The following is a 14,482-nucleotide window of genomic DNA, read 5'->3' as shown; positions in this document are numbered from 1 at the left end:
TTATATTGTTAGATATATGTTGTAAGTTTTCTGTTGAAGAGATTTCAGTAGATCCTACCTTTAGGGGTGGTGTTGCAAAAATTTTATAAAAAGTTTGATGTTTTGATTCATGTGAAAAGTAAAACTTGATACATTAATTTAGAAATTTTCTTAATTGAAGCTTTAGGAATGTGAATTTGTACATATATTTCATGTCAGTCATGTTAAAATTTTAGGATGTGACAGAAGGAAAATAAGAAATTAAATCACAAAGGATAAAAATTGTCACCTGATTATTTGTAGCAGTAAACTAGCTCATTAGATCACCACATTCTGTGTACTAAGGCACACTTATGCTGGAGTTTGGGTACTTCTTGTTGTATGCATTTATCTTGAGCTTGAGCAGCATCTTCTTACCAATAATATTATCTAATTGATCAAGGAAATCATATGAACGTCGTTCCTATCAAGACATCAAGAATAAATGGTCAACATTAAATTTTATTTTAATTTAAAAAAATTAAACTGATCTGTATTTTAAAAATACAACCTTAGGAAGGATGACCTTCAATTCGGCTGCAGACTTCTCTAGCAACTGTAAAGCTAACTGGTCCCAAAATACAACAAAAGTTTTCCCTGTGTGGTCTACCATAGTGTAGTTGACCTTCAACCTAATAAATTCAACTTAACAGATTACTTTTATGATCACAAAATATCAATATCTTCTCTAAACATGCAGTAATTGTCATAATTTATTCTTAAACTAATATTTTATTCTAATAGAAATGAGAATTTAATTTATAAAGTCTAAGTCAAACTAATCAAAAAATGATGTATAAATAATCTAAGAAATTGAAGTTCTATGTTAAAGTGGTTGGATTTTCATTACTTAGATTCAACTGAATCAGGTTTCTTCTTACAGGTAGGGCAATACAGTGCTCCATTCTTCTTGGTGGTCTTTGTAGCACATTTGGAACAACCATCATAATTCCACCTATGATGTGTGCCTAGCCTCACAATAACACTATTAATTATGAAGCTGGAGTTCTGTAAGGGGAGAATTGTTAGTAGGATTGTTGATTTTATAAAAATAAAATATCGTTCTTCATACTTTAGTAATTACTTACAACTTCTTGATCTGGAATCTAGGAAATGTCTATTTTCTCAGTGTTATGCATCATGTTTAATGCAGATGATTGACTAGAACTAGGTGTAAAGGGCTAAGTCCCAACATTTAGGATTGGGGATGTATGGTCTTTTGCACTACAAATCATTACTGTATTAAAGTAAGAGAAAGGTTAAGTTTAGAAATTTAAATTTAAAAAGTATTTTAATGCCATAAATAATGATAGGTTAAAACAAAAGAAAAAAAAGGAAATGAAACATTCACTTGCGAATAAGATCTTTCATTTCTTTAATTGGTGGATTGTATAATACTCTGGTAGCATTAAAAGAGCTACAGATTTGTGGTTGTCCGAATTGTGATTATGAAACAAAAATCAATATCTACTAGTACAAAATATGAAAATTACGGGGTATTTTTTACATCAATTGGAAGGCAAACGGTGTAAAATATTAAGGTGGTGTCATTTTTATAATTATGTTAAAGTATTTAACACTTTTTACACTGATGGAGGTCCACTCGATGTAAAAAGTCTACTTTTTACACCGGGTATACTCACCTGGTGTAAAAAGTTACACCGGGTGGATTGATTTTTTACAATGGGTGGACCTTCAGCTGGTGTAAAAAGTTGAGTTTTTACACCGAACAAAACCTCTGCCTAGTGTAAAAAGTAGACTTTTACATCGAGTGGACTAAGTTTTTACAATGGGTGGACCTCTACCCTGTGTAAAAAGTTGAGTTTTTACACCGGATAAACCTTCATCCAATATAAAAAGTGAACTTTTTAGATTTTCTACACTAGGTGGCCCTTCACCTGGTATAGAAAATTTTTTAAATTACCATCCTTTTCTTTCCATTGTCTCCTTCCCCTTCATTTGCTTTACTCCGACCACCTTTCTCTTATTTCCTCCCCTTCCTCCTTCTCCCCTTTATCGCCTGCCCTCCCCCTCCTCCCTCTTGCCACTCACTGCTCCCTCCTCCTCCGTCTCCCCCTCACAAGCCTCCTTTACCTGCCCACTCCCCCTCCCTCTCCCCCTCGTTAACCCCTTCCCCCTCCGTCTCCCCCTCTCCCTCTTCCTACCTCTCCCCCTCTGCTCCCCCTCCCCCTCCTCACTACCTTTGCCCTGCCACTACTCCTTGTCCCCTCCTTACTCTCTTAGTGCTGAATCGTTGCTGTAACTACCGCCACCCAAGTATGTCTTAAATATGAATTTTTAGATTTTATAATGCTTAAATTTAGGTTTTAATAGTATCGATTGTTGTTGGGAGTGCTGTTAGTGGCTTTATAAGGCCTCAGGTTGTTGCATGTGATCATTTATTTGGTTTAAAATTGTTAATTTTCTCATGTAAAATTTTCTAAAACTTTTAGGAAGTCCAATTTTTAGGGAAGACTTTGTCAAAAAAAAAATTTTAAATTCATTCTTTCCTCTAAATTGTATAAATTTAGTTTTTAATGATATTGATTGTTGCCGGGAGTGCTGTTAGTGGCTTCATAAGGCCTCAGGTTGTTGCATGTGATCATTTATTTGGTTTAAAATTGTCAATTTTCTCTTGTAAATTTTTTTTAAAAGTCTTGGGAGATCTAATTTTCAGAGCAGACTCTGCTGAATTTTTTTCAAATCTAAAGTTAATTAGGAATTTAGTTTCTTGAAATAGTTTAAAGGTAATAACATTAGTTATATTCTTTAGAAGGTGACACATGGATCGTAGTTGGATGGATGCTAGACGAACAAGTGACGAGTATGATAATTGGGTGAAAGAATTTTTGGAATTTGCTAAGAAAAATGCTGTTGACAATAGTGAAAGGTTCTATTGTCCTGTGTTAATTGTTTGAATGAGAGAAGACTAGGTGTTGTCGAAATAAGAGAGCAATTAGTTTGTGATAGGATTTGCAAAAATTATACGATATAGATTTTGCATGGTGAATGATTGGAAAATTATAGTAACACATCTCAATATGTGGAAATTGATAATCTTGATGATGAAGTAAAAATAAATGAAGATCATTTATAGGACATGATCCGTGATATTGAGGAAGAGGCTTTTGAACGAGCACATGTGTATGATAACTTGCGCACTGATGTAGAGAAGCCTCTATACCCGGGGTGCACTAATTTTAGTTTGTTATCTAGGGTGTTAAAATTGGTTACCTTAAAGGCAAGAGTTGGGTGGAGTGACCAAAGTTTGATATGGTTGCTAGAGTTACTTCAAATGATATTTTTGAAAGGCAATGTATTAGCAAATCATTATTATGATGCTAAGAAGATATTATGTCCAATAGGTATGAAGTATAAAAAAATACACACATGTCCTAATGATTGTGTGTTGTACAGAAAAGAGCTTGAAGGGGAGGGAAAGTGTCCAAAATATGAGGCACCATAATACAAAGAGAAGGGGGCTCCTACAAAGGTCTTATGGTATCTTCCAATTATACTAAGGTTCAAGCATTTGTTTGCAAATACTAATTATGCGAAGAACTTGATGTGGCATGCAAATGAGAGGATATTTGATGGAAAACTTCGACATCCAATTGATTCTCCTTAATGGAAGAAAATTGATCAATTGTTTCCTGAATTTGGCAATGAGCCAAGGAACTTGAGGCTCAGACTTTCTATTGATGGAATGAATCCTTATAGTAGTCTCAGTAGTATACATAGTTCATAGCCTATTCTTTTAGTGATTTACAATCTATCACCTAGGTTGTGCATGAAACAGAAGTACATGATGCTATCCATGTTGATTTCGAAACCAAAACAACCTAGAAATGATATTGATATTTACTTAAGAACTCTGATTGAAGATTTGAAAGTTTTGTTGGAGGTAGGTATGGAAGTGTTTGATGCAAATTAGAAGGAGAATTTTAAGTTACATGCTATGATCTTTTGTACTATAAATGATTTTCCTGCATATGGAAATTTGTCTAGTTATAGTGTGAAAGGTCATAAAGCTTGTCCAATTTGTGAAAAAGCACAAACTACCATCAATTTCAACATGGAAGGAGACAGTGTACCTTGGCTATCGGAGGTTTCTTAGATGAGATCACCCATATCGTAAATTGAAGAAAGCTTTTTATGGTCACCAAGAACACAATGATGCTCCGGATGCTTTGACTAAGGATCAAGTATATGAATGTGTGAAAAATATTAATATTGTCTTTGGTAAGACTAAAAAGAATACTAGTGCGAAAAGCATATGGAAAAAAAGGTGTATCTTTTTTGACCTCCCATATTAGTGCAATCTTGAAGTAAGGCATTGTCTTGATGTTATGCATATAGAGAAAAACGTGTGTGATAGTATTATTGGAACGCTTCTGAACATACTAGGTAAGACTAAGGATGGTATGAATGCAAGATTGAATTTGAAAGAAATGAGAATACGGAAAGATTTACACCCAAGACCAGAAGGTAAACAAACTTATTGTCCCCCAGCCTCTCATACATTATACAAATCTGAGAAAACAAGTTTTTGTGAGTGTACATGGAATCAAAGTTCCTTTGAGGTATTCTTCAAATATTATGAAGCTTGTGTCTGTGACAGAGTTGAAACTAGTAGGCTTAAAATCTCATAGTTGCCATGTCTTGATGTAATAGCTATTACCTTTGGCTATTTGAGGCATATTGAAAGAAGATTTAAAACTTACAATAACTAGACTTTGTTTCTTTTTTAATGCTATATACAGTAAAGTTACTGATCCCCATAAACTGGAAGAATTAAAACAAGAAGCTTGTACTATTTTGTGCCAACTTAAGATGCACTTTTTTCTCATATTTTTTGACATTATGGTTCACTTAATAGTGCATCTAGTAAGGGAGGCAAAATTGTGTGGTCCTCTTTATTTACGATGAATGTACCCAGTTAAGAGATACATGAAAATATTGAAAGGGTATGTTAGGAATCTATATCAACCTAAAGCATCGATAGTTGAGAAATATATTGCTGAAAAATATATGGAGCTTTGTTGTGATTAATTGTCAAGTACAGAATCAATTAGACTTCCTAAATCTCGTCATGAGAAAAGGCAATATGGTCAAGGCATATATGGAGTATCAGTGAAGAGCATGAATCATGATGAATTACAAGAAGTACATTTATATATCTTGAATAATATTGATAAAGTTAAAGATTACATACCTTTTCATAAAGAACTTCTAAAGGCAAAAAATTATCGAATGAGAATGATTAAACAAAAGTTATTAAAAGAGCATAATAAGACTTTTGTAGATTGGTTCAAGCAGAAAATTTTGAATGAAAGTGGTGTTTCTGATACAGTTATATGGTTGGCTGGAGGTCCTAACTTTGATGTTATATGTTAGAGTTCCTATGATATTAATGGGTATTCCTTTTATATAAAGTCCTTGGATAAGAAGAGTACGGTGCAAAATAGTGGAGTTATGATAATGGCTGAAGCTGCACACTTCTCTAGTTCAAAAGATAAGAAACCTAAACTAGCATCCAGGACTTATTTTGGGGTTATTGAAGAGATTTAGGAGGTTGATTATATAAAATTTAGAGTTCCTGTTTTCAAATGCAAGTGGGTTGACATCAAAAACATTCGTGATGATAAGTTAGGATTTACAATGGTTGATCTTAAAAAACTAACTTTTAGAGATGAGCCATTTATTATGGCAAATCAAGCTAAACAAGTTTTTTATATCATGGATCCAGCAAATAAAAATTGGTCAATAGCACTTAAAGGAAAAATGATGATTAATAGTGATGATGATCATGAATCAAATTTTGATATTTCTGAAACTCCTAACTTCTCAAGTGGGCTACCAATTTTGGATGTGGTAGATGAAGTAGATGATGAACATGCTATAAGAAGTAATCACTATGAAGGGATATAGGAGAATATCTCTATATGAGTTTAGTTTTGAAATAAAAGCATATTAATTTAGTTCAATTAAATTTACATGATGGGATTGTTTTTCTTAATTATTATATCTTTGATTATTTTTTTAATTAATTTTATTTGTTTGAATTAAAAAGAATATGGAGAATCAAGGTGATAACACTCAAAGCTAGCTTACTATAAGCCAATCAATTGGTGATGTTGCTCCTAGTAAGGAGCCAAGTCAAGGCACCTAATAGTGAGGAGCCAAGTCAGAGCTAATCTGTGAGGAGGGGGAGACATGGCACACGATTGAGAGATCTGACTTTAAATAGGAGTGCTGGGCGTAAGTTACCAATTCAATTTAACCAGAGATGGAATCCGATAGGGCCGCAAAAAGCTAAGTTTCTTAGTTTTCTTGGCCTTCTATCACGTACCAAGCCTCTATTGTGTTTGGGGACGTGAAGGAACAGATTTGGGAAAGTATTCAAGTAAATAATTAAAAATTAAAATTTTTTATGGTTATATATTATTGGGCAATTATTGATTATTATTTTATGTCTTCATTGTAGCTCACATACGATATTCCATTTAATCAAGATCGTCAACACAAGTTGATTTCTTATTGTAAAACATGTTGGAGAAATTTTAAGACTGATCTTGCTAGAAGATATATCTTTGTCGAGGTGCCAGAGGGTCAGGCTCGTCCCAATCCTCTTGATACATACCAATTCCTTGATGAAGATACTTGGGAAGAATTTATCAGGATTTAGACTTTTGAAAAAGCTTTGGTCTGTTGATTTTTAATTGATTTAAGTTTTATTTAGATTTACTTCAACTACAAAATCTAAAATTTAATTTATTAATAAGAAAAACAAGCTAAAGGGCAGGAAATTGCTTAGCAGAATCAATACCCCCATACCCTATCTTATGGAGGTTATGCTAGAGCTGATGATATATTAATGGTAGAGAAACAGAAGAAGAGAGAAGAAGAAGCTAAGTCTGATCCTTCTATACTCCTTTCTCCACCATCACCTGTCTCTCAAAAGGAGAAATGGAGATATGGACATCACTACAAGAAAGGAAGCTATACTAGTGAGACAGCATGGGAGATTGTTGAGAGGATTGTAAGTAAAATTATTATTCCTTTTCCCTTTAAATTTCTATACAATTGTATATATTATTAATTAATATTGTTATTTTTATATTACAGGATACTCTTAAGGAGCAACAAGCCCAAGAAAGCTTCATTTCAAAAAGCAAAAATGATATCTTAGCGGTTGCTATAAGCAAACCAAAGCATCTAGGTCGTGTGAGGGGCGTTGGATATGGTGTGGGCATTAAGGATTGCTTTAGAGCACCTGTATATCCCAATTCAGGAGGTGTAGTGACTATAGAAGAGCTTGATACATTGATATCCACTGTGAGGTAGCAGACTAAGGATGAGTTTGAAGCTTCATTTGCAGTTCGACTTCTACAAATGAAAGAAAAAATGAAGGAGGAGATGATGAGCATGATGAGCTCACGACAGGAGACAACTGCTGAACCAATTCATACATCTCCTACATTTCATAGTACAAAAGGGAGTAATGTTCTCGAGTGTGTGTTAGAGGGTCCTTCTGGTGACAACATTGGTGAACTGTGTGAGATATTTCTGGAAGATCATGATAAACACTTGGTTGCTCTTGGTAGCATCTATAGCTTGGGGTCAACTATCCACCACAAGCAAATTCAAGATGATCAAGTAAGAGTGGTGGTTGCAAATCCAAAAGTGACAAATGCTTTGGTTCTATTCCCTACTGATGAGGTGAAGACTGTGGTTGAAGCTGTTGGCAATTTTATTCTATGGCCCAAGAGACTTGTGAATCTGGTTCAAGCTATGGTACGAAATTTCATGAATTTTTATTATATAGCAACTTCCTAATATATGTTTTTTATTAGCTATTTCTTGCCTTTTTATTATGTAGAAGCTTTCCTTACCGAATCTCCCAAAACTTTCACAACCCTTGTTGACTCCGCATCAGCGAATGATCTTAATGGCATATGATTCATCATTCAAATTCAAGAGTTTAGAAATGGATCCGGAGGTTGTGTGTAAGAAAGACATTATAGTGACAATTGAACGGGAAGATTTAGTTCGACTTCTGTTGAATAATGAGCTTACCACACCACACATTGAACTATTTATGATGTAAGTATGTTTTTCTTTAATATAATTGCATTGTTGTAAGTAAACTTAATCATCAAGTTTAGTAAACTAATATAATTGCATTATTGTAGGTATCTTCATCATTTGTGCACTACATCAAGAAAAGGTGATAAGTTTGGATTCTTTTGCCCTTATCACATGACAGAAAAAGGTAATACTCCAGAGTTAAGGGCCGAGTACCTCCAATAGAGAATATGTGAAGTCAAAAGGGACGTTTTTATGGCTCAATATGTACACTCGTAAGGATCAATTTATAATTAATAGTTTTTTCAATATGGATTTACTTTAACTTGTATCATATTTAACAGGGACCATTGGCAGTTATTTGTTCTTTCAATGAAGAGCAACATTATTGTCTTTTTATGCTCCCTCCATTACAAGCTTAGGAAAGAAATGAAGAAGACGATAGACTTGTAAGAACACTTTTACTAAACTATTTAATTTATTTTTTTTTTGAATATATTATTTACTAACTTTGTGATCTTGATCATAGGGCAATGAGAACATATCAAAATATAGTCTTACAAAGGCATGGACATGAGCTTAAGGATCCCACATAGGTTGAGCCAAAGGTGATGCAATACTTTATTAATATGTCCAATTATTAAGATTTCTTACTAATTTCTTATGATTTGTTCTTATACAGAGTCATAGATAACCAGTAAGGATGAACTTGTGCGGTCTATATGTCATGAGACACATGCTTAATATCATCACATTGGGCATGACCGAATTTACAAAAAGAGGTAAATATATTTTTAAAAGTTTTATTTTATTATGTTATTTGAGATTGATTAATATGCCTATTTTGTGAATCAAATTTTAGATGTTCGATAATTCGGATGCATTTTGTAAAGTTGAAATTGAAGACATCCGCATACGTTAGGCAATCTATTTTGTGGAGAACTTATGAGGTTTTTTATTAGTTTTAGACAAGTTTTAATTTTGATAGTTGACATAATTTAGACAATTGTTAGCTTTTTTAATAGTTAAATAGTTTTGTATAGTTGATAAATATTTGATAAACAATTATAAATGAATTAAGCTGTCTGATTTGGCAATTTTTATGCACAGGAATGGCAATTTTGACAATTTAAACAATTGTTATTTTTTTAATAGTTAAAAAGTTTTGTATAGTTAATAAATACTTGATAAACAATTGTAAACAAATTGAGCTGTCTAATTTGGCAATTTTTATGCATAGGAATGGGTAAAATCAATAAAATAAATACAGTATAAAAAAATTAAATACTTTTTGCACCGATTATTACCATAACCACTATAGAATATAATATTTTTTACATTAGTTATGGAAATAACCAGTGGAAAAAGTCCACTTTTAATATCAGTTGGAAGTCCAACCAATGTTTTCACTTTTAACATCGGTTGGCAGTCAAGTTCTTACAACGATTGGCAGTCCAACCGATGTTAAACGTTAAAGTAAATTTTTTCTATTTTCTTGTACATAATTTTCAACATCGGGTTTATAATCGATGTAGAAACATGGACTTTCTACACTTGCTAGAACATCATTGCCTCTTTAACCGCTGTAAAAAGTCATTTTTAACTGCTGTAAAAAGTTATTTTTGTATTAGTGATCCTTTATTACAAACAGGAAATAATCATGAAGCACTTAATTATTCACTAACTATGCACAATTTCGTTTAAAATTTCACAAACTTGATTCACACCTTTCATTAGCCTTTAACAAATCAATGATGTAAAAAAATAAAATAAAAAACATGACGTGCCTTCCTCTGAAAAACCAACTCTATAGTAATTGACAATCACCACAAGCACAATGTCCATGTTTTCCAACTGGCCTATGAAAGCATTTAGTTGAGCACTTATCAAATAAAATACACTCTACACCATTGTCACTGTCATAAAAGATTAAAATAATCACCCTCTCAAGAATATTTAAATTAAATTTACATAAATAATAAAATTGTAGACAAATTTTGATATTTAAAGGGTTGAAATGGATACTCTTTATCAGTAATGACCATGTGCAATTTGTGCTTTGTTTCATTATCCTTGCAATATTCTTCAAGTTGTTCCATGCATTTAACAAATCCATATACATCTGAATGGGCAAGAAAGACTCATATTGCACATTAATTTGCAAAGAAAGAAGATCAACAAAAGTTTCTTGAAAATATTAATCATACTAACTAATAAGATGTGGTACACTATTACTCTCATCGACCTTCATTATGTCAACTATTGGGAAAAAGGAATAGCAGTGCACATAGATGTTTAAAGCTTGTCCCATTATGTAGGTTTGTTGTCTGAAGTTGATCTTGAAAGGATGAGTGGTGGCTCTGTACATATTGGTATTTGTTGAAAGGACAAAGTTAGCAATGAAATATGTTTCCCTTTCAATTGGTGTTTCCCTATATTGATCAAGCAAGCTCTTAACTAGAACTCTTGCTCGAATCTTGTGACCCTGAGAGAAATATAAGATGATCTTAGCACTAATATATAGACGTTAATGAAGGGATGATTCAATAATACTTGTAAATAAACATACCTCTTTGTCAACCAAGACCATTGTAATACAGAACACTTCATTTGGTAATGTTTTGTGATATACATTCCATTTTCTATCCGCACGAACTAAGATCCTCCATCTGTTAGTACTGTCATTGAGTTCACTGATAGATGACACACGAGACATTATGTTATTAGTCTTAGTTTAGCTTAAGCAAAATAAATTACTAAATGGAATTGAAGATGCGTGGTCTAGCTACATGCAGCATGCGTATATATATATTCAAATTTAAGATAGGAAAACTTGCTAATAATAATATATGCATGTATAAAGACATATCTACATATATGAGCTATAATTTTAGAGCTAGATAGATCTTAATTGGATTGATTTATGTTAAGGAAATTATTAAGGAAAGTTGGAAGAGGCTAACTTTGATATTCTGATTGAATATTGGTATTAATGAGATGGTTGTTGGAATGTTTGGAATAATCTTAAAGCATGAATTTTGGTTTTGAATTTTAAATGATAGTGGTTGATGAAAATTTTATTAGGAGTGGAAGGAAGTCTTTGTAAATCAAAGTATGATTTATTAAATTTTATTTACTAATATCTTATAGGATGTGTGAAAGAAGAGGATCCCAATAGAAATTGAAGAAAAAATTTTGGGAATTCAAAACTTCCACAAGTAAGTGAATAGCATTCCCTTTAATTTATTTTATTGGTATTTTTATTTTTAATAAATTTTCGTTGAGATATTTTATTCATGTGAATTACATTAGTTTTGAAACTTGTGATATCGATGCGCGGTGTTTAAAGGAGGGTATATGCATTTATTTCCTCAAGGAATATGTTTCAAAGAGTTATGGAATTATTTGGTTTATTAAACTCTTGAAATCCTTGATTATTTAGATAACACAAGTTCATATATTATTTTATGAAAGACTATTTTCAACAGGTCTTAAATTAAAATTTAAAGTGATGCGTGTGAGTTTGGTATTGGAAACACAGATTATATTTCAAAAATAATTATTTTTCTCGCATGTTTGAAACACGATTTTTGAGAGGACTTAAACAGAACACTGCTGCTAACGGCAGTTTCGTTAGCCCATAGCGCGCTGTAGTTAAACACTAGCTAGTTTGTTTCGTGAGTTTTATTCTCACGTTTGATATTCGTGGACTTCGTACCCGCGTTTGATTCCGTGGCTTGAGCCACGTTTGGTTACTTATCCTCATGGACTGTGTGTCCACGTTTGTTTCATAGTTACGGCTGCGTTTGGTTACTTACCCTCATGAACTGGTGTGTCCACGTTTGTTTTCGTGGCATAAGCCACGTTTGGTTATTTACCCTCGTGGACTGAGTGTCCATGTTTGTAACCTATTCTGTTGAATTCTCAAAATTTTAAATGTTGATTAATATGTGTTTTCAAAATTTACTTGATTTTGACCAATAAATTGTATCACTTTGAGTTATATGAGAGCAGATTTTTTTTTAAGCATGATAACATAAATTGTTTTTAATTTACTCTTATTTTATAAATATGGTTATGACTTACATGTTTATAAATTTTGGTAGAATTGCTTTTAACTAGCCGACACCATTATTAGAGGATTGTACGCCATATGATACAAGACAGCTGAAATTTAAATGCATATGCTCTTGTAAAAGGGATTACAACATTTGTTATAACCTATCATATAAAGTGTTTATTCATATATTGACGAAGTTATGCCATTGGCTCTATGTAAATTGGTACCTATTCTATAGAAAACATAGTCTTAAGTAGTAAATAGGACATATTATTATATTACTGGCCAAGGTAATACATATAAATAAAACTCAAACATGATAAGGATGGGTAAATGATATATGATGCAAGAACGTACGCCATATGATGCAAAGCAGCTGAAATTTAAATGCATATGCACATGCAAAAAGGATTACAACATTTGTCATGACCAATTATATCAAGTGTTTATTCATAAATTGAAGAAGTCATATTGTTTGTTTTTTTTTATTTGGCACCCATTTTGCAGCTGAAATAACCTAAATCACAAGCCTGTAGAGTTAATTTAATTAATATCCTAGACAAACACATGATAACTAATACAATATGTAACACTGCCATATCATTAGTGATAACATGTTGCTAATTAGGATGGCTACACAAATAAATCGATCATCTTTGATGATCATTTACAAAATAAATCTGATGCAAATTATAATTATAGATAAATGTGCAGTAAACTTATTAAATGTATGTAGAACCAATGAGCAACTGTATAAATCTCGAATAGTGAATTGGTAATAGTCAAGCCATTGGCTAAAGTACTGATCATCTACTCTCAATATATAATATGGCCTATACCATGTAATAAAATTACAATACTTATTGGAGCACTGCGTTGGTCTAAACCATACAAAACACCTAAACAACAAAAAGATAAAAGATGAAAAACATAAAAGAAGTAAACACTAACAATAACCTACATAGGTCCTGACCAAAAATAAAATTCTCTTCACATAGCTAAGTCACTGCCAACAAGGTCAGGGTATAGAGGGTCGGTATACCAATAGACTTTGGTAGCATTCTTGAACTCTTCCAGACAATTGCTCCTTGGAAAATAATAAACACTATCATTATGACAAACACAAGCAAATAATGTAATAAAACTTTGTGCAATCAAAGGGATATAAGAGGATAATCATATTACTGGGACCTTTAAACAAAATAGCATATTGGATAACTACATAAAGTGGGCCCTCATGATCCTTGCATGCTCGATATGTTGTCCATGTATCCACTGCACAATCTCCTTTTAAGACACAAGGAATCATGTCTTGCCTATCTCAGGCATGAGGTGGAATAAAATCATTAAGCATAAAATACAATTATTGTTTGTGAAATTTATTGTGGTAAATAAATGAATAAGCAAAATTATGATTATCAATTAATTTTTGCAAAAGAAACCAAAGAGGGTACAGGACTTAAGCCAAAGTAATAAACTTCATTGTAAAAAGACATGATAACATCTATAAGAAAAGTATGCCTATATTAAAGGAAAATCAACTGTGAAGCAAAACATGGCATGCTTTATATCATATAAGGTTCATTAATGTACCAAAACTTGCTATATATAGCGAAAGTTCTAGATAAATCCTTACTAATGATGATACCAAGCTATAAATACTTATGTTAATAATTTCTTAATTCTTAAAATGTTAGGCGATAGTAAATATTAAATATTAATTCTAACTAATATATATCTTACTATATATCTTGCAAAACTATCTATAGCTTCCTTGTCAATAGCCCACCATGGTCTTCGACGTTCTCCTGTTCAAGGTCTCCAACATGCACACAAAGACCAGCAACATCTATGACAGGAATTAATTAGTGTGATATGACCACTAATGACAATATGACATAAAACATACTAACATGATAGGAATGGAAAATTACTCACCAATTAGATGGCAAGAGGGGAAATTACTTGCCTTAAGGTCCTAAACTAAACAGAGCTTGAAGTTGTGGCTAAGGAAATTAGAGGAGTGTTCATGTATTTTATAACACGACAACAATATAATGTGATACTTCCGATGAACAGGTTGACCTCCACGATTTACTTCTAGATTTATGATGTCATAACTTTTATCAACTTTAAATCAGTTCCTAAACTGAGCCATCATCTCAAGGCCTGTAATCAACACTTCCATTGGAGTACCAGTAAGATATTTTAATGAGAGAAAGAAAAGTTTAAATGTATAATAGATCTAAGAGAATAAAAGTATAAAAGGTTAAAGTAAAAATACCTGAGCATCGAATACCGTGAGGTTGATGGACC

At 32.4% G+C, this 14,482-nt stretch overlaps 1 protein-coding gene across 1 annotated transcript; it reads right to left on the bottom strand.

The window, feature by feature from the left end:
• Positions 1-319: 319 nt before the first annotated feature.
• LOC129286264 (uncharacterized) lies at positions 320-10,822 on the bottom strand. The gene is made up of 5 exons (XM_054922261.1): positions 10,676-10,822; positions 10,342-10,591; positions 10,132-10,228; positions 530-650; positions 320-442 (listed from the first exon to the last, which is right to left on the bottom strand). The coding sequence occupies exons 1-5, from the start codon at positions 10,820-10,822 to the stop codon at positions 320-322; spliced, it is 738 nt and encodes a 245-aa protein (XP_054778236.1).
• Positions 10,823-14,482: the final 3,660 nt, after the last annotated feature.

This window comes from Prosopis cineraria, unplaced genomic scaffold, assembly GCF_029017545.1.
Source record: "Prosopis cineraria cultivar Desert tree isolate PC_DT_omini unplaced genomic scaffold, ASM2901754v1 PC11, whole genome shotgun sequence".
Classification (NCBI taxonomy): domain Eukaryota; kingdom Viridiplantae; phylum Streptophyta; class Magnoliopsida; order Fabales; family Fabaceae; genus Prosopis; species Prosopis cineraria.
The sequence above is the reverse complement of the archived record's forward strand: the minus strand, read 5'-3'. Positions and strand labels throughout refer to the sequence as shown.